The sequence below is a fragment of the Onychomys torridus genome, chromosome 6 (assembly GCF_903995425.1).
Source record: "Onychomys torridus chromosome 6, mOncTor1.1, whole genome shotgun sequence".
NCBI classification, from domain to species: domain Eukaryota; kingdom Metazoa; phylum Chordata; class Mammalia; order Rodentia; family Cricetidae; genus Onychomys; species Onychomys torridus.
The window spans coordinates 21,331,388-21,351,462 of NC_050448.1; the positions used below are offsets into that span (position 1 = coordinate 21,331,388).

General features: G+C 40.4%; 2 protein-coding genes across 7 annotated transcripts in view; one reads left to right on the top strand and one right to left on the bottom strand.

Annotated features, from left to right (window-relative positions):
* Abhd18 (abhydrolase domain containing 18) overlaps positions 1-20,075 on the top strand; it is a 50,551-nt gene that overhangs the window by 2,410 nt on the left and 28,066 nt on the right. For 2 of the 6 annotated variants that reach the window (XM_036189466.1, XM_036189464.1), the window contains exons 2-4: positions 8,146-8,253; positions 9,142-9,226; positions 18,121-18,221. In XM_036189466.1, the coding sequence (XP_036045359.1) occupies positions 8,162-8,253; positions 9,142-9,226; positions 18,121-18,221 (278 nt within the window). In that variant the 5' untranslated portion in view covers positions 8,146-8,161. Of the gene's footprint in view, positions 1-8,145; positions 8,254-9,141; positions 9,227-9,431; positions 9,484-18,120; positions 18,222-20,075 lie in introns of those variants that run through there. The other 4 variants (XM_036189467.1, XM_036189465.1, XM_036189470.1 and 1 more) reach the window with 4 other exon arrangements.
* LOC118585220 (FUN14 domain-containing protein 2-like) lies at positions 5,214-5,759 on the bottom strand. Its single transcript, XM_036189472.1, has one exon. The coding sequence runs from the start codon at positions 5,757-5,759 to the stop codon at positions 5,214-5,216; it is 546 nt and encodes a 181-aa protein (XP_036045365.1).

Genomic DNA, 20,075 nt, shown 5'->3' on the forward strand with positions numbered 1-20,075 from the left:
TACTTATGCTACCGAACATGTAAAGTAGGCAGAAGACAGCTTACAGAAATGGGTTTCTCTCCATGGTGACATTTTTTGAAACTGTACTTATGCCTTTGAGATACACACACGATAAAAATCTAGAAAGAAAACGTAATGTTTGTTTAAATACTTAGACATCAGAGTAATAGATGAAAAAGTACTAGATGGAGTAATAGTAATAGATGTAAGTGCCACATTAGCAATAAAACATTTCTAGGAAAGACATTTCATTCCTTGGCTCTGTGATCATACTTCTATTTTTGTTCCACGTCGTTTTTCCCCTTCCTACTTGCTATTTGAAAATGTAGGTGGCAGTTGCGTCCCTTTTCTTTTGCTTGGTACTTACTTCAAAAGTGGCTTCTACTTCTGCAGGATGTTTCTTGCTTGACCTGAGGGCTTTTAGTACCTGGAATAGCTCCAGAAGGCACTTCTTTATGGTAAATTGGTGCTGTCTTTATCCCTACTTTGAAAATTCATAGTTCTGGAGATCCTGAACATAGCCAGCCCTGCCAAGAAAGATCTGTTTTTAGAGGCTGGGGAGATGTTCAGTGGGTAAGAGCACTTTCTACACAAGTGGGAAGATCGGAGTTCAAGTCCCCAACACTTTTGAAAAAGGCTGGGCACTGCTGCATTTGTCTGTAACCCCACCACTATCTGAGTGATGGAAACAAGGATTGCAAGGGCTTGCAGGCTGCTAGGCCTCACTCTGGGTTCAGTGAGCAACCTGGTCTCAAGACAGAGCATGATAAAGTAGAACACCCAATATCCTCTGGCCACTGCATCTCCATTGCAAGTGACCCTGCACACACACACACACACACACACACACACACACACACACAATCACACAATCACACATATACACCAATCATTTAGAAATTCAGAAAAGCCTTCATTTTATATTGTTTGGGGACTGAAATGGAATTTAAGAAGACCTGTATAATACCAGGTTTCGGAACCGAATACATAATAAACTATGTGTGTTTGCTTTGCTTTTTGTTCCTCATCTGTGAATTGCTTGCTAGTAGGTAAATATAGCAAGGAAATAAATTGCCTCTAGGCTTGGAGTGGTCTATTACATAGGAAAGTGTAGCTAGAGTTTTCCTGCCTGGCCCACAGTCAGGACAAATCTCTTTCACCCACCAGGCCCATATACGCTCAGACCCAACCAAATAAACACACAGAAACTTAAATTGCTTACAAACTGTATGGCCATGGCAGGCTTCTTGCTATCTAGTTCTTATATCTTAAATTAACCCATTTCTGTTAGTCTATACTTGCCACATGGCTCGTGGCTTACCTGTACCTTACATCTCGCTTGTCATGGCAGCAGCAGCTGGCAGTGTCTCTCCACCCAATTCCTTCCACTTCCCACAATTCTCCTTCTTGTCCCGCCTACCCTGTCCTTCCTGCCTGGCTACTGGCCAATCAGCACTTTATTTATTTTAACCAATCAGAGCAACACATTTGACATACATTTCCCACAGCAGGAAAGGAAAATGATTTGGAAAAGTTTTCTGGTGTAGAGTTGAAAAGCAGAAAGGACTGCACAATTTGGTATATACTGAATATTGTTCATTGCAAAATATTTGAAAGTTTGTTATTAGGTGCTTTGCCACACATGCAGAAATTAATGTAATTTTTTTAAAAGTGCTATGAGCATGTTGGGGCATGTTAGCATTTGCCTTTAATCCCAGCAGTCATGGGCCAGAGACAGATCTCTGTGGGTTTGAGGCAAGCCTGGTCTATGTAGTGAGTTCAAGGACAGCCAGGGTTATGTCGAGAGACCTTGTCTCAAGAAACCAAAAAATAAAATAGAAAACGGCTCTTGAATAGCATAGTGTTTCTTGTTGGAGAATATTTTGTTTTTGTTTGCTTGTTCACATGGAATTGACTTAGTGTCATGACCCATGGATATTCCAAAGAAGAATGTTGATCCTAATGTACAATAGTAGGAAAAGATAGGACCTGTATTACAATAGTATGCAACTGTTCTGCAGTTTAATAAATAGATACAAAAATATAATGAATATATAAACATCATTGTTAGCTTCTTGTCTGTGTAACAAAATACCTAGGAAACCCAACCTAAACTGAGGGAAAGTGTTTTATTTTCTATTGCTATGAAGACACCATGACCAGAGTAACTTCTAGAAGACTTTATTTGGGGCTTACAGTTTCTGAATGTAAATTCAAAAGTCAATGACCTTTGTAGTGAGAACATGGCAGCAGGCAGGCATGGTGCTGGAGCAGTAGCTAAGAGCTTATATTTTGATCTACAAGCATGAGGCAGAAAGAACTAACTGGCAATGGTGTAGGCTTTTGGAACCTCAAAGCCCACCCCCAGTGACACTCCAACAAGGCCTCCTAATCCTTCCCAAACAGTTTCACCAACTAGGGTCCAAGTATTCCAATACACGAACCTGTGGGGGCCATTCTCATCAAACCACCCCACAAAGTGTGTTTCAGCTCATGGTTCCAGTGGCTTTTGTTGGTGCTCATTTTACCGCTTTGCTTTTAGGCCCATGGCAAGGAAGAACATCATGACATGGAACATGTGGCAGAGAAGCTCCTTCTAGTCATGGATTGGGAAAGAGGGAGATAAGAGGACAGAGAGAAGAGAGGGAGGCAGGCTTTTGATATACCTCAAGCATACATCTCCAGGAACTAAATCACCACATAAGGTTGTACTACCACCCTGTAAGCTGAGCACCAAGCATGTAGCACATCCAGAGGACATTTCAGATCCAAGCCATAACAATAACTGTTCATCATTTAGAATTATATTGCCTTAAACTGTACCTCCATCCCACCCCATTTATCCAAAGTGCTGACCTAGTTGGGAGTGTGTAACATTATATTTGTGTGTGTATGCAGATGCCATGGTGTGCAAGTGGATGCCAGAGCACAACTTACAGAAGTCAGTTCTCTCCTAACCATGTGAGTCTTAGGGAATCAAAGAGATATCAGGCATGGTGGCAAGTGTTTTTACCTACTGAGCCTTCTCATCAGCCCTAGATTTTTGTTAATTGGGTAAAGAATACACTGGCTGTTCTGTTTCTAATTTAGTTCACCTCTAATAGTCATAGTCCGTTAGTGCAAACTCCCCAAATTAAGGGTGTGAGTTCAAAGATGCTGCTGCCCTAGATGCCAGTCTTACTTTAGGGGTCTCCAGGCCTTCAGAAAGATAACTTCTGACTTGGCTATAAGAAAAGTTTTCTTAGCCGGGCGGTGGTGGCGCACGCCTGTAATGAGGCAGAGGCAGGTGGATCTCTGTGAGTTCGAGGCCAGCCTGGTCTACAAAGCGAGCTCCAGGACAGCCTCCAAAGCTACAGAGAAACCCTGTCTCGAAAAAAAACCAAAAAAAAAAAAAGAAAAAAAGAAGTCAGTTTTCCACTTGCATGAGGTGGTACATGTATGTGGTTTGCCCACTTGTGAGGTAGGTGGATCAGGAGTTCAAGGTCATCCTTGGCTACAAGTTGATTTGAGATCAGACTGAATTATATGAGATCCTGTTTCAAAAAGAAAACCATAAAAGCCAATTTCCATTTACCATTTGTTTAATGACAAAAAAACCCAAAGTACTAATTGGCATTTTCCTTTGGAGGGGTTGTTTTTTTAAGTAAGAGTTTTAAGTGAATGGAAGAATATAAACATGATTGAAAGTGTAAAGAGCCAGTTGGCTTATTAAACAAGTGGTTGCTCATGTCTATGGAGTTTGTGGTTTTAGTAGGGTTTTTTCCTCCTGTGGTAGAAATATGAAGATCTAATCCTGGTAGTAAAGGTGTCAACCCAGACATACTCAAAGGCTGAGAAGTAATGGTTTCTTATCCCCATGCAGCATACAGTTTCCAGGTGGTCCTTAAGATCATTGCTTTTTGTTGCTCACAGAGTTGAGTTTGGGCAGGACCCATGATTTTTACCATTTAACCAACAGATAATGGAAACATTGATTGCACTCATAAAATTGCCCTTTCTGCAGAGGTGTTGGACCCCCAGAGCCCACTCTTTCTCTTTCCACCTGGCCATGAAGAAAAGAAGTCTGCTGCTGTTTCTGACTTATATGGAGAGAGCAAAGTCAGTGTGAGATGAACTGTGTGGACAGCCTCCCAAAGCTGAGCTTGTCCTCTGGCTGACAAAAGGTCAATATATGAATAAATCCTGTAGTTGCAAATATATAAATTGTACCCCAAACCTAAGAGCCCGAAAGCAGATTCTTCTCCTTGAAGCTTCTAGATGAAAATTTCACCCAGCTGACGTTTGATTGAAGTAGACGTGGCCCTGAAGCAGAGAACCCAACTAGATGGGTTCTTGCAAACTAATCCTGGAGGAAAAGGCAAATGAGAAGATTGAGAAGAGGCAAAGTAGACTCGGAGATGTGTTCTTCAGTTCTTTCTTAAGGTCCTGGGGAAGCTGTTCCCGGTGGCTTGGGCCTGCAATCCCACCTCCACAGGAAGCTGAGACATAAGGATGTCAAGTTCCAGGCCAGCTAGAGCAATTTAGTGAGACCTCACAAAATGAAAACTACCCAAAAGGCTGGGAATATAGCTCAGGGGGAGCCCTCGGCCTAGTATGAGTAGTAAAAGCAAGGCTCTAGGCCCCCCTACCCCCCCCAATAGGTCTTAGTGAGGCTTTCAGGTATTTAAATTCTGGCCCTTTTTGAAGAGTGTCATACTTCTGAGTTCCAAACTAAGATAACTATGATAATTATAGTTTACTGGGGTAGTTGTCAAGAGGAAAAGAAAGCATCAATTTACTTGTAAAATTCTGTAAGGAGTCTGTCCCCCTAAAATAGCTGGCTAGTGTGTAGTACTCCCACAACTGTCCCTGCTTTATTTTCTTTCTTCCCATGCTCAAAGTCAGATATATTCAGTTCCTTTCCACATAGCGCATAGTAAGATAATTGTGCACCGCTCTTCCAGCTCGACTGTTAGGGATAGATCTTAAAGACGGTTTGGGACAGATTTTACACACGGGAAAAGGACCCTTCTTGTTGGCCTCCAGATGGAGAATGTGCTTCCCCATGGCTTGTCAAGCCCATGGGAGGACCTGTGTTAACTTGCATGGGCAGATGCCCATGGAAGCGGTTCAGATTTACAACAGGGAGGAGGGCATGAAGAGGAAAAAAGAGTCTAGATTTTTCTACGATGGTGTGTAGAAGCTGCTGAACAGTGGAAGTGAAGCCATACCCCTTAGGATGCCATACCGAGCAGAAAGCCTCCAACAAATCCTCCAGTCACGAAAACATTCTTCTTTACAAAGGACACCAACTCCTCAGCTTTGCTCTTGACCTCGTTTGGTATTTGGGCGCTCTTCCGAATCGTCAGTTGCTCCTTGGCCTTTTTCATGTCCTTCTCTACTCGATTCCAGTCAACTTTGATGTAGCCAGTATGGTTTGCGAGCTGAAGGAGAAAAAAGCCCCCTCCCACTGCTGTGGCAGCCAGCTTTCCAACTTTCTGGAATATGAAGCCAGTGCACCAGCCGGTGACACCGCCGATCAGGAGCTGGGTTGCCACGCTGTACTTCTCGCCTGAAGGCCGTGTCTCCTGCCCGAAAAGCTTGCGCCACCAAGGCTGGTTTTTGGCAAATTCTGTAAGATCCAGTGCCTCGTAAGGGTCAAAGTGCCCTTGACTGGTCGTGGCCATCCCTGTGAGGTGGTTGTGAGAGGACAAGCCCTGAGGATCAGCAGGGCAGGAGATGGAGCGTACCGCGGTTATGGTGGTCGTCGTCGTTGTCATGGCCAGCGGGCTCTCCGCACGTGGGCAGATGTATCCATTCCCACGGCCTTGGGCAAAAGAGGGCGGGTGGGGCGCGCGCCTCCGCTTTCCCTCAGCCCCAGCTACGTCACAAAGCCACCTTGGCCTTTATCAAGTACTTAAATTGAGTATCCTAAGGATCAGAAAAGGCTAAAACTCACCCGGTTGTTTATATTCATAAGATTAGAAAAGTAAAGTATATTATAAATATGAGTTGGAAGATTTGGTGGATTTTGCCAAAGAAAATGGATTTCAGTTGAATACTCAAGCTAAAACGGGAGATTTGTTACTAAGTGCAACCACGGTTTTCAAAAGTGTATTTCAAGGTATTACCACAAACGTTTGTTTTATACATTCAGCCAGAAACATTTTACAGGAAATTCAAATGAATGATTTCACGTTAGAAGTGTTGCTTCTTTGCATTTTAATAGCAGAGACACTCTCAAAAAAGTAAAATTATTTGAGACTATGCAGGCGATTACAACCCCCAGGATGTGTGCTGTGATGGATACATCTAAGGAGACTGAGACAAGTTAAAACTTTGAAGGCAAAAAGAAGTGTATATAGGTTGTCGTGCACTGGTTACCCAGGTTTGCTGCACAATGCTTCTTGTGTTGTTTGCTAGGAGAGAGGGTCTTCCCAGAAGTGATTCTAATTGCAAGATTGTGGTTCAGACAATTGCAACCATACACCTAGGGCTGTCTGTTACTGGAAAGATGTTCATGGAAGTAGGCTTAATGCAAAGCTGTGGACTTGATAGTTTTTGTGATAGCCTAAGGAGTAACTGTATCTAATATTTGGTCATGAGAATTGTGAAACAGTATGAACAACTTGCTTTGCTGGTCCAGTCCTAAGAAGAAGGTAAAGTGCCAGACTGGGGGTTAAACTGTACATTGTACAAAGAAAAATGTTAAGGCAGCCAGGAATGTTGCACACCTGAAAGTCCAACATTTGGAGATCTGAAGCAGAAGGAATGCCAACTGTGCTCTACCAACAATCATGGACTATAGACCTAGATACTACCTCAAAAAGAACAGAGAACAAAACAAAGCCAGGCATGGTGGTTCATACCTGTAATCCCAGAGCCTGGGAGGCAGAGATTGGAGGATCAGAAGTTCAGGGGTAACCTCAGCTACATAGTGAGTTGAAGACCAGCCTGTGCTGCTTGAGACCTCTAAGGGGGAGGGGGGCACATTAAATTGAACTTGTAATATAACAAAAATATATATAGGTAAAAAAATTGTTCAAAATGGGTTGGGGATTTAGCTCAGTGGTAGAGTGCTTCCCAAGTAAGCACAGGGCCCTGGGTTCAATCCTCAGCTCAAAAAAAAAAAAAAAAATTGTTCAAAACTTTTGAAGCAATAGATATTTAATAATAATAATAATAATAATAATAATAATAATAATATAATTATAATAATAAAGGTAAATTTTCACTTTTCATATGTCTCTGTGCAGTTAAACTTGAATCTGAGTCAGGTTTGTCCATAAATCAGAACTGTAGCTTTCATTTTTGTAGTATTGGGGATTGAACTAAGGTTTCAAGCCTGTTAAGTAAGCACTCTATCTTAGCTACATCTCAAACCCAGAACTATACCTTTTAATTGGGAAAAATTCAGGAAAATATTAAAAATTTCTTGGAAATATTTGAGAAATTAGCTAGGTAGTGGTACCATACACCTTTAATCCCAGCATTTGTGAGGGAGAGGCAGGCAGATCTCTGAGTTTGAGGCCAACCTGGTCTACAGAGTTTCAAGATGGCCAGGGCTACACAAAGAAACCCTGTCTAGGGGTCTGGTAGGGGACCACATGCACACAGAGAAGTAAATAGTGTCCAACTAGAAGCACTAGTTACTGTTGTTTGTTCACTGTAACATTTGGTATAGTGAGCCTGCTACATCTCAGACATTATGCCTCAAGTTGCAGCTTGACCTGCTTCCCTACTAGCTATGTGGCCTAGAATAAATATTTTCTCTGTCTCAGTTTCTCTAACTCAGAGAATCCTTTTTCAAGTGTCCTTGGATAGCTTAAATGAGAACATGTAGCTGTGTTGTCATTGAAATAGAGCCTAGCTGATACTCCAGTACTATGCTTCAGCCCCTACTCTTGCTTTCCAACACAGTAAATACTCCTATCAGTCCCTGTAGTCAGGATGCAAGCACTTACCCTAGAAGAATTCATCCTTGGTGAGGCTTTAGGCTCTTAGTTTCTCTGCTTTAATCTCCTATTGTATTTTTACAGGGGCAAATTCACAGGTTTACTCTTCAGTTTTCATTTTACCTGGTATTCAAATAAATGGTTAAAAAGTTGACCTGCTGCCTTAATAAAAGTGAAAATATTTTGAAGTCATTTTAAATTTTACTTCTAGATGCTGTTTGGCACTCATGGGTGTAAGCAAGTTAGATATTCTGTACCGGAGACTTCTTCTCACAAAACTTTTCATCAGAGGATGGGGAAGGCCAGAAGATCTCAAGAGGTAGTGTGTGTGTGTGTGTGTATGTGTGTGTGTGTGTGTGTGTGTGTGTGTGTGTGTGTGTGTGTGTGTGTTTCATGAATGCTTGCTGTTTATTTTGTGTGTATGAGTGCTTGCCTGCACATATATATGTGCACCATGTATGTGCTTTGTGCTTTCAGGGATCAGAAGAGGGCATCAGATCTCCTGGAAATGGAGGTGTGAATGATTGTGAGTCACCATGTGGGTGCTGGGAACCAAACCTGAGTCTTCAGCAAGAGCAGCAAGTGCTCTTAACTACTGAACCACCTTTCCAGTCCATATAGTTGTTTTGAACTTATTGTTTTAATACACAAATTTTTATTTCATTTATAAAATATTGTAGTTTCAAATCTGGATTGGCTTATTGAGGAAATTAAATATTTAATTTTATAAAAAGTTTTCCTTTCATCCTTTGAGTTATTTCTGTACATTTTAGCTTATAGCATCATGACTTGGGTACAAACTAGTTTTTTAGCATCAGTTATTGCTAGGCTTGTTGAAGTTGTGTGTGGTTTCCAGGCACTGATTTTCTTGGATAACCTGAATGCTCAATGGCTGTGAAACTGGAATACACTAGAGCTCACAGGAAAACCTAAGAAAAAATATTTTCAGATTGGCCCCTTTCATTTTTAATTGTAAATATGTTCATTACTTCTGAACAATTTTGTTTTTCATATTTTTAAGAAAAGTTTTCCAATTTCTAAAGAGAAGAAAAACTATCCTTTTCTATCAATGGTAAAAGTTGAATTGAACATGGCCTCTTATTTGAATGTGCTCATTTTAATCACTATTCATTACTCATAACACAGAAGGAATAATAGTTAGCATAAAAGGTGGTTAAAAAAAAACAAACTTTTTGTCTCCTAATAGACTCTTTGAATTCAGAAAGATGATTGGAAATCGAGAAAGATGCCAGAATCTGGTTTCACGCGACTATCCAGTACACATTGATAAGGTATGCAAGAACAAAAGTGCAGAAATCCGTAGCAGTCATCCTGAGACAGTGCCACGGAGGATTTATGCATATTAAAAGAATGCTATTCTACCCCACCTACGTTTTAATAATTGTATTCAAAAGTAATGGGGAAATACGTTTAGCATTTGCCTGAATACACAGTATTTAGGCTGCCTTTTTTCTGAGTTTCATTTTGTATCCTTAGGCTCCTGAGGGTTCAATTATTCAACACTAAAGAAGAATATTAAAGAATACTAGTAAGTATTAAAAGAAAGCAATCTACTTGGAGAATCAGCACATTAAGTATTATTTGCAAAAGCAGTTATTAGGAAGTACCAGGGAGCTATAATAGAATACATTGCTCAGAGAGAATGCTAGAAAGAAAATGCTCTGAACTTAGAGAAGGAGAGAATGTTTTTTTTCCCCCAAGCCGATAAGAATCAGGGCCAAGTGCAGGACACAGGACCCTACAGGAAGACCCAAAGGCTTCCATCCACCCCTCCCCCAACACATTTGTCTCCAATTAAGTAGAAGCTTGCTGGGGAGTGGGGGGGGGGGGGCACAACACGGGACATGACCTACCAGGATTCTCCTGGTCCAGAAGTGGGGGGGCTCCACACTGAGGCCTAGAACCCCTCCTGAATGTCCATGCTGCATCTTGCTGGCTCCCAACCCTAAGCTTTCTCTGGCAGGATTCCTGGTTCTGTTTGGCTGCAGAAATGCTGAAGTTTGCTCCTTTCTTTCTTCCTCTGGAAGTCAGATGCTTCCCCCCACCCACCCCCTTGCCGCCCCTCTGCCTGTAAGAGTTATAAATTAGAATATCTAGGACTTGAAAACAATGTTTTAAACATTGATATGTGTATATGATGAGAGAGCGCGTGTATGCACAGGCCATAGGGCCATGTGCAGGTCAGAGGACAACTTGCAGGAGCCAGTTCTGAGGCAGGGTCCCTTTCTGCTGCTGAGCTGTGCACTCAGGGCTCAATATGAGAACATATCTAGGTGAGAGTTTCCTGTCTATGCCTCCCTTCTTCCTATGGGAAGCTGGGGTTACAGATGCACAACCACGATATCTAGCTTTTTATGTAGGTCCCAGTTCTGTGGCTTTTCTTTTCTTTTTTTTTTTCCACTTTTTTATTTATTTTTCTATTATCAGCTTGATACAGTATAAATTCTTATCCTGATTTTGAAATGTTTCATTGAGGCTTGCCCAGTAATTGAGTAAAACCAAAACTTATTATAAGCCACAGTCATCCTAGGGTCCCCCTTGCTATATAGTCTTCTTGGTTCTGTGAGTTGCAGTCTGATTGTTCTTTGCTTTATATCTAGAATCCACTTATGAGTGAGTACATACCATGTTTGTCCTTCTGGGTTTGGGTTACGTCACTCAGGATGATTTTTCTAGTTCCATCCATTTGCCTGCAAATTTCATTCTGTCATTGTTTTTCTCTGCTGAGTAGTACTCCATTGTGTATATGCACCATATTTTCTTCATCCATTCTTCAGTTGAAGGGCATCTAGGTTGTTTCCAGGTTCTGGCTATTACAAATAGTGCTGCTATCAACATAGTTGAACATGTATCTTTGTGGTATGGCTGTGTCTTGAGGTAGTTCGATTCCCAATTTTCTGAGAAACCGCCATACTGATTTCCACAGTGGTTATACAAGTTTGCATTCCCACCAACAGTGGAGGAGTGTTCCCTTTGCTCCACATCCTCTCCAACATTGACTGTTATTGGTGTTTTTGATCATATAGCTATTCTGACAGGTGTAAGGTGGTATCTCAGAGTCGTTTTGATTTGCATTTCTCTGGTGATTAAGGAAGGATGTTGAGCATTTCTTTAAATGTCTTTCAGCCCTTTGTGATTCTTCTATTGAGAATTCTCTGTTTAGCTCTTTAGCCTATTTTTTAATTGGATCGTTCAGTATTTTGATGTCTAGTTTCTTGATTTCTTTATATTCTTTGGAGATCAGCCCTCTGTCAGATGTGGGGTTGGTAAAGGTCTTTTCCCATTCTGTAGGCTGTCTGTTTGTCTTATTGACCATTTCAAGAGGTCCCATTTATTAATTGTTGTGCTCAGTGTCTGTGCTGCTGGTGTTATATTTAGGAAGTGAAGGGGAGAATATTTTTGAAATTGTTTTGTTTCATAAGCAATCAGCCGCTTTTCTGTAAAATCTAAGTAAGTGTAATTGAGTACTTTGAGATATTATAGGAGAAGGGAAATAGATGGGTGAGTTACCCAGTCCATCCCTGACCATAGGCTGAGTAAGTATACTTGCTTCTTTTAAATATTGGATATATTTAGATTTCCTTCGCCAGAAGATGCCCCCTGATAAAAACCAAAAACTCATAAATGGAAAGTTTCTCTATTCCTAGATGTTATATCTAGACTAAGTTTAAAATTTTTCTTTGTGACTCAAATTTTGGTGAATATTTCCATTTTTCTCTGGATTTTTTTCCTTTTAAAAAATTATAGGCTCTTGGGTGAGGCAGTGGTGGCTCACACCTTTAATCACAGCACTTGGGAGGAAGAGGCAGGTGGATCTCAGTGAGTTTGAGGCTAGCCTGGTCCTCAGCAAGTTCCAAGATAGCCAAGGCTACACAGAGAAACCCCATCTTGGGGAGGAGCACTTTTAGCCAGTGTGGTGGCTTTTGGGAGGCAAAGGCAGGAGGATCTCTGTGAGTTCCAGGGCATCTAAGGCTACACAGAGAGACCCTATCCTCCCACCCACCCAATCCCCCCAAAATTAGTAGGCTTTTACTGGCTGAAGAGATGGCTTAGTGGGTACAATCCCATTACACAGCATAAGAGTCTGAGTCAGCTCTCCAGGACCCACTCGAAGCCAGGCATGGAAGTGGGCACCTTAACAGCAGCACTGGAGAACCAAAGACTGGAGGAGTCTTGGGGATTGCTGATCAGCTAGTCTAGTAGAAACTGCAAGCTCCAGGTTAGTGAGAGACTTCGCTGCAAAAAACAGAGGTGCCCGCCTTTAATCTCAGCACTAAGGAGGCAGAGTCAGGCAGTCTGTGAGTCCAAAGCCAGCCAGTCCACATAACGAGTTCTAGGACAGCTAGGGCTACATAGAAAGTCTCTGTCTCAAAATATAGAAAACAAGTAAGTGGAGAGCAAGTGGCTCTAACTCTTGAAAAGCTACAAAGAGAACTTAACTAAACCTCTCTCCCTCTAAAGAACTCAAGATTCAAAAGTTATGGTGGAATTCTGCTCTTCAGAGAGGCTGAACAGCAAGTAGCTCACCTCCTCTCCCTGCTGATGTTCTCCAAAAAGCCCTGGTGCTTCTCCTCACCCCTCTGACTCCTCTCTACCACTTCCTATCAGCTAGTTGCTGACTCAGCCTCCTGACCGCAGGTGAATTTTATTTAATCGAACACATCTTTGCATCATTAAACAAACGTTCCAGAGCATGAACAAAAGTAACACACCTTGAAATAATATTCTACAGCAACACACAGTAAAGAAATACATGCACAAGTAAACATACCAAGATACCAAGAGTAATTCTCCACTCCATGATCAAGGCATCCTCAGAACAAGATATGTACCACTATTGTGAAATCACCAGTGAGGCAAATATCATCTGCCCTGTAGGTCATCCATCCATCATCTGACCCATGTGTCTGTTGACTCACTCGTTATGGAATAAAGAAACCATCAAGAAGATGCTTGAGATTCAAAAACATAAATACCAAGAGTTATGCAGAAAAAGCTGACATCTACCAACAAGTGTTCCCAGTGAGGACTACAACAACATGGAGGGAGAATATGTTTCCGCTCATCGTTACTCTGAAAGTTTACTACTACAAACTTTTGGTAGCTGACTGAGTCCTCAGCCCTTCATATGTGGAAGGAGATATGTCAACGGAGATTGTGTTGATGTCATGCTGCTATCCAGACAGACCACACAAAGGAAGCATCATATTCTCACTCCAGTCCAGTGTTGGAGTTACTCAATTTCAATCACATTTTATGGTGAAGAGAATTGTTCTGCGAGATGATTTAGGAAGGATGTCACCATGAGCTTTTATGTAGCATATGCTCCTCGAGTCTTTTTTGCTCTTGAGTGGGCACACAGACACATGTTGGCAGACAGAATCATATACTGGCCACCATGGCATAAAATCAACTTTTGCAAGGACTTAACCTAGAAGCCCCAAAGTGGCATGACTACACTTGTCTTGAAGAAGATATTTCAGTTCAAGGTTGTCTTCCAACTTGTATCCAAAGCCAGCCACAGGGTGTAGGACATTGCTGTAACTCTACATGATGAGAATGCTTCTTAGTGTAAATAGTTTTGGTTTGTTTTGGGGTTTGCATGAATTTAGCTTTTGTTATTCTTTGTTTTGTTGTGCTGTTTTGTTATTTTTTGGTTCTTTGTTCTTTCTTTGATTTTGTATTTTGCTAAGACTATACACTGGATATACTAAGTACCCTTTTAAGGCCCTATTCAGTCAAATTTCTGTAATTTCACAAATAAAAAATAATTTACAACTCTTCAAAAAAGAAATAAAATAAAATAAGAAGAGTGTGCTAAGTGAAAATCAAGTCTTCGTTCATCTCTGCTAGTCTCCACCTCCTGATCCTGTTTCTGTGCTCCCAGAAAGGGTAGATAATCTTCACAATTTGAGATAAGACAGATCCCACCCTCAGGGTTTAAAATTTAAATTAAATTATAATTTGACGTGTCCTAAAGTCTACCTTTCTGAAGTATACAATGGAATGTTTTAAATTTGTTACCTAAGTATATAACCATTAGCTATCAATTACTTTCTTTTTTAACTATTTTATTCCATAATGTTATTGATCCCAAAGACGCACTCACACTCTAGCTATCATTTCCCACTGTTTCTGTCCCACATATTGGCAGTTACTAATTTGCTTTCTGTATCTATGGAATCTCATGTTAAGGACATTTCTTTTGTTTGTTTGTTTTGTTTTTTGTTTTTGAGACAGGGTTTCTCTGAGTGTCCTGGATGTCCTGGAACTCGATTTGTAGACCAGGCTGAGATCTGCCTGCCTCTGCCTACCAAGCACGGGGATTAAAGGCATGCACCACCACTGCCCTCTTAAGACATTTCTTATAAATGGAATTATTGCAATATGTGGTCTTTGGTGTTTGGCTCTTAGAAACTATTTTTAATTTATTAATTTTTACTTATTTATTGTGCTATGTACATAGTGTATGTGCATGGGCACAGATGCCACCTCACACATGTAGATTAGTAGACTAGAGGACTCTGTAGACTTGGTTCTCTCCTTCCACCTTTAGGTGAGTTCTGGGACTTGAACTCAGGTCACCAATCTGGTAACACAAGTACATTTACTCACTGAGCCATCTCTCTTGCCCCTCTTAGGATATTTATAAGGCTTGTCATGTTGTACCATGTATCAGTATTCTTTTCTGTGGCTGTATAATTTCATATCTACTCATAAATTCATGGACATTTGGGTTGTTTCTACTATTTGTTGGCTATTATGACTGTTATGAATAATGCTACTGTGAACTCCCAAGTACAAATGTTGTATGACCATTCTACACAAAGTAGTTATGTTTACTATACATGTGAGTTTATTGTTGGTTCATATGGTAACTCTATCTAACCTAGCAAAACTCCAGATATTTCACAAAGTACCAGCACCATCTTATATCCCCACCAGCACTGTACAGGAATCCCGGTCTGACCAGATTCTCACCAGCACTTGCACTTTCCTTGGCCCTCCTAATATAAAGATCTCTGTACTTTTGACTTGTGTCTCCCTAATATGAATGATGCTGAACTTCTTACTATGTTGGGTCTTTTCAAATCCTTTGCTCATTTTTTAAGAAAGTTTTATTTATGTGTGTGTGCAGTGCCTGGAGAGGCAGGAAGGTTTTGGATCCTCTGCAGCTGGAGTTACAGTTGTGGGCCACCTGGCATGGGTACTGGGGACTGAACTCTGGTCCTCTGCAAGAACAAGTACTCCTAACTGCTGAACCAGTTCCCTTTGCTCATTTGTACAGTTTGATTATGTATCTGCTGAATTGTGTCTTGCCCTGTGTTCTCTAACTTTGTATCTATCTTAAGATGTTTTTATTCCCTTGCAGCCAACCTCACATTGCCTGTTGAATTATTCCCCTTTCACATTAGTTGTCCCTACCATCTGTATAGATCATTAGTAAGATATTAGCTTGGGATGCCTCTTTTATCAACTTAGTTTCTGAAAATAGATGAGGAAATAGGTTTGGTTTAGTTTTGAGACAGGATCTTACTGTGTAGCCCTGGCCAGTCTAGAATTTACTATGTAGACCAGGCTTGCCTTGAGCTCACAGAAATCTGCCCGTGCACCATTACCCTTGGCCAGGAAATCTTAAGCTATAGTAAACCACATAAAAATCGAATAGAGTGTATTCCTCCCTTTGGGTCCCTGCTACTCCTGAGAGTTCTTTTTCATTTTTTCTTATTAAACCTATGGTCACTCTCAAAAAGGGGACAGAGGGGATGAAATTCTTGGATTAAAATTTAGTACTTTACAGAGATTTATTTTTCTTTGAGCATTTTTAAAAAATCCAGTGTAGCTCCAATTAATCAGTGTAGAATTTGGGGAGCTGAGAATATAGATCTGTTGATAGGTTGTTTGCCTAGCTCTCACAAGGCCTGGGGTTTGGTAGCCAGCCCTCTATAAAACCTGTTGTGGTGGCACACACCTAAAATTCTAGCCCTTGGCAAGTGGAAGCAGAGGATTAGAAGTTGAAAGACTCCCTTGACTATTCAGTGAGTTCAAGGCAAGTGTGACTTAGACACACAGAAGATACATAGTGTATACTATAACGTTAAAGCCATCTCTATTTAGGTAAAGACAGTACAGTCAGATCAGGAATACTCAGAAAAGGAAGAATGACAAAGAGATTAATGTAGTCATATATATAAATGAGAGTTGAAAACCTGCACTTACTGACAATATTCTACTGGTGCAAAAATATAGGCTGATTAGAATCTGATAAGCAAGGCTTGGTAACACAGTGGGTGGTAAAATAACATTTTAACCTTTTTTAAAGTTAAATAAATTTAATTTTAATTAGTTAATTAATTTTAATTGATTAATTTGGTTTTTTGAGACAGGATTTCTCTGTGTAACAGCTCTGGGTGTCCTGGAACTCACTATGTAGACCAGCCTGGCCTCAAACTCAGAGATCTGCCTGAGTGCTGGGATTTAAAGACATGCCCCAAGACACCCAGCTTGTTTTTGTTTTTTTAATGGTAGGGACAAGGAATTAGTAGAGTGCCTGCTGTGTGGAAGATAATGCATTTACTAATGTTAATTCACAGACTCAATGCTGGACTTTGAAAAATTGAAGCCACTAACATGGATGGAGTTTTGTTTTTATTTAATTAATTAATTTATTTGTTTGTTGGTTGGTTTTTTGGTTTTTTTCAAGACAGGTTTCCCTGTGTAGTTTTGCGCCTTTCCTGGAGCCCACTTTGTAGTCCAGGCTGGCCTGGAACTCATAGAGATCCGCCTGCCTCTGCCTCCCGAGTGCTGGAATTAAAGGCATGGGCCACCACTGCCCAGCTTGTTTTTATTTTTTTAGTATTTGTTTATGTGATACTTTCCTGCTACTTTAATTTTAACCATTGATCTGAAATAGAGTTTTTTATTTTAAGGAATGAATTACTGAGAAGTAAGCTTAGGTATTGAATGTTAGCAAAATTGCCTTTTTCGTCTGAATTTTTTGAGAAAAGGCCTTGCTGTGTAATCCAAGCTAGCTTTGAAGTTATGAGGCTCCTGCCTCAGCTTCAAAACCATAGTGATTTTAAGCATGTGTTACCATAGCTGCCTATAAATTACCTTTGCTACAGATGGAAATCCCCTTTTCTCCTTTTGTAGTACACTGGCAGGTAGCATGACATCAGACCACTCTGAATATTTGTTATCAGCTTAGACTGCACCAATTATTGCTGCTTCTAAGTTGTACTTTTGAATGCTTTTATATTAAGTGCTTTTGATTGTTTTTGTTTAAGTGGTACCTAGAGTTGAACCCAGGATCTCCCTGCTAGCCACGTGTTTTGTATTAAGCTGTACTTCTAGCCCTGTTGAATGGTACTGAATTCCTTTAACTTGTATTTTATTTTGAGACATTGCATGCCAGTATGTGGATTAAATTTATTATTTCCCAACTAGACTGTAAAGTAGAAGGAAAACAAATATGTGTAAGTAGAAGCTAACTTTAAAAAGGCATGATGGGGGGCTGGATAGATGGCTCAGTGGTTAAGAGCACTGACTTCTCTTCCAGAGGTCCTGAGTTCAATTCCCAGCAACCACATGGTGGCTCACAACCATCACGTAATGAGATCTAGTGCCCTCTTCTGGCCTGCAGGCATACATGCAGGCAGAATATGTATATATAAAAAGTAAATAAATCTTAATAAATAAATAAATAAAATGAAAAGGTATGATGGATAATTCCCTGCTAGGTAAATATAAATGGAGGAATATGAAAGAAAAGCATGAAATTTTTCAGGAAATAACAGTTATATGATAGTCAAATAAATATGAAACTATATAGTCTTGAATAAAAATATATCTTTTGGGGTTGGGGATTTAGCTCAGTGGTAGAACACTTGCCTAGCAAGTGCAAGGCCCGGGTTCTATCCTCAGCTCCAATATATATATATATATATATCTTTTGGTGGGGAAAAACTGGGGTTAAAAGGAGACATAGGAAGCACTGAAGAGGGTTTTGTGCTAAGGATTTTCTTGTTGATAAAAATGAGGCTCAAGTGAAAGAACTAAGAGAATGTTAGTTTTTAGTTGAATAGAATTTTTTATCGTCAAAAAGTCCATTATAGACCAATGCCTTAGTCTACTTTGCATACACCTTGGTTTTCTTTTCTTTTAGGTTGAAGAACAGTCAGATTGTAAGATCCTAGATGGACACTTTGTTTCTCCCATGGCCCACTATGTGCCTGGTATCATGCCAATTGAATCCGTTATTGCAAGGTAAGAATATGTTCAGCAAACAAGATTAGCAAGTTGAATCTAGCAAGTGCAAGGGTGCTTGAGTACTGCTTATGCTCACAGTGTGGACAATGCCCTAAATGTCCACACTGGGAAATTAATTACCCTCTCAGGCTTATTGCTACTGACATGGAAATGAGGCCACACTCTATGAAGCTTAAGAAGTCAACACTGGCTGGGCGGTGGTGGCATACACCTTTAATCCCAGCACTTGGGAGGCAGAGGCAGGTGGATCTCTGTGAGTTCGAGGCCAGTCTGATCTCCAAATCAAGTTCCAGGAAAGGCACACAGAGAAACCCTGTCTCGAAAAACCAAAAAAAAAAAAAAAAAAAAAAAAAAAAGTCAACACTGTTTTCATAAAAATCCAGACATTCACATGGTCACATAGAAACATTTCCAAAGGATTTTAGTCATGTGCCAACTCTGCTTATCTCTGAGTAAGGAGTTTGCCTTTCAAATTTTCACTTTGAGTAGTAGAAAGATAGCTTAGAGGGTAACGACACCTGACCAATTCCCAGGGCCCAAATGGTAGAAGGAAAGAATTCCCCCAAGTTGTCCTCTGACTTCACATGTGTGCCCACACACATACACACATACACAATAAAAGTTTATTTTTAAATGTCTTTCATGATGGTGCTGTAGAGATGGCTTAGTAGTTAAGAGCAGTGGCTGTTCTTTCAGAGGAACCATGTTCAATTCCCAACACCCACATGGTGGCTCACAATCATCTGTAACTCTAGTTCTATAACTCTCAGATCCAATGCTCTCTCCTGGCCTCTGTAGGCATGGTGTAAGACATCAATGCAGGCCAAACACTCATACACATAAAATGAATATAAACAAATATATATATATATATATTTTAATTTCTGTGATTCTGGGGCTGGAGAGATGGCTCAATGGTTAAGAGCACTGGCTGCTCTTCCACAGGATCCAGGTTTAATTTCCAGCAGCAACATGGCTACTGGAAACTATTAGTAACACCACTAACAAGGGATTTGATTCCCTCTTCTGTTATTCATAGTACTGTGTACATTTGGTCCTCACACATACATTCATATAAATACTTATACACATAAAATAACAACCTCAAAGTCAGACGTGATGGTGCACGCCTTTAATTCCAGCACTCAAGAGGCAGAGCCAGACAGATCTCTTTGAGTTCTAGGCCAATGGTCTGCATAGAGAGTTCCATTTCCAACAGTGCTACATAGTGAGACCCTGTCTCAAAAAAAAATTTAATTAATTAAATCTCAAAAATATTTTCTGTGATTCTGGCTGTGATTGTAGCTCAATGGTAGAGCACTTGCCTAAATTTTCAATGAGCATATACACTTTCTATAATAGAAAAAAAAGGGTATCTTTAAGTGAAGAAATTAAATAGCACCAATAATTTAGACTATATAGGCTATACAGGTTTTCCTCAGCAAAGTTCCTAAGAGTGGTTTATAATTAGCATATGAGTTGTAAATCTAAAAAGGTATTCTGAAATATCAATTCATTATTAACATGTGGCTTTCTGGATTGTTTGAGACAGTCTTCCCAAGTGACCTTGACTGGACTGGAATTCATGATCCTACTTCATCCAGGGTGCTGATTTTACAGGTTCCCACCACATCTAGGGTGCTGATTTTAAAGGTTCCCACCACATCCAGGGTGCTGATTTTAAAGGTGTCCACTGTTATTTATTAAGTGGCACAATGTTATTCATTAAGTGGCGCTGTTTACCATTTGAGAAAAGCCACAAGGTACAACAAAGCCCACTATAAGAGTTTATTAAGGGAAGGGAACAGAAGGGGATGCTTAGGCCTATGGAAAGATCGTGCAGGAAGAAAG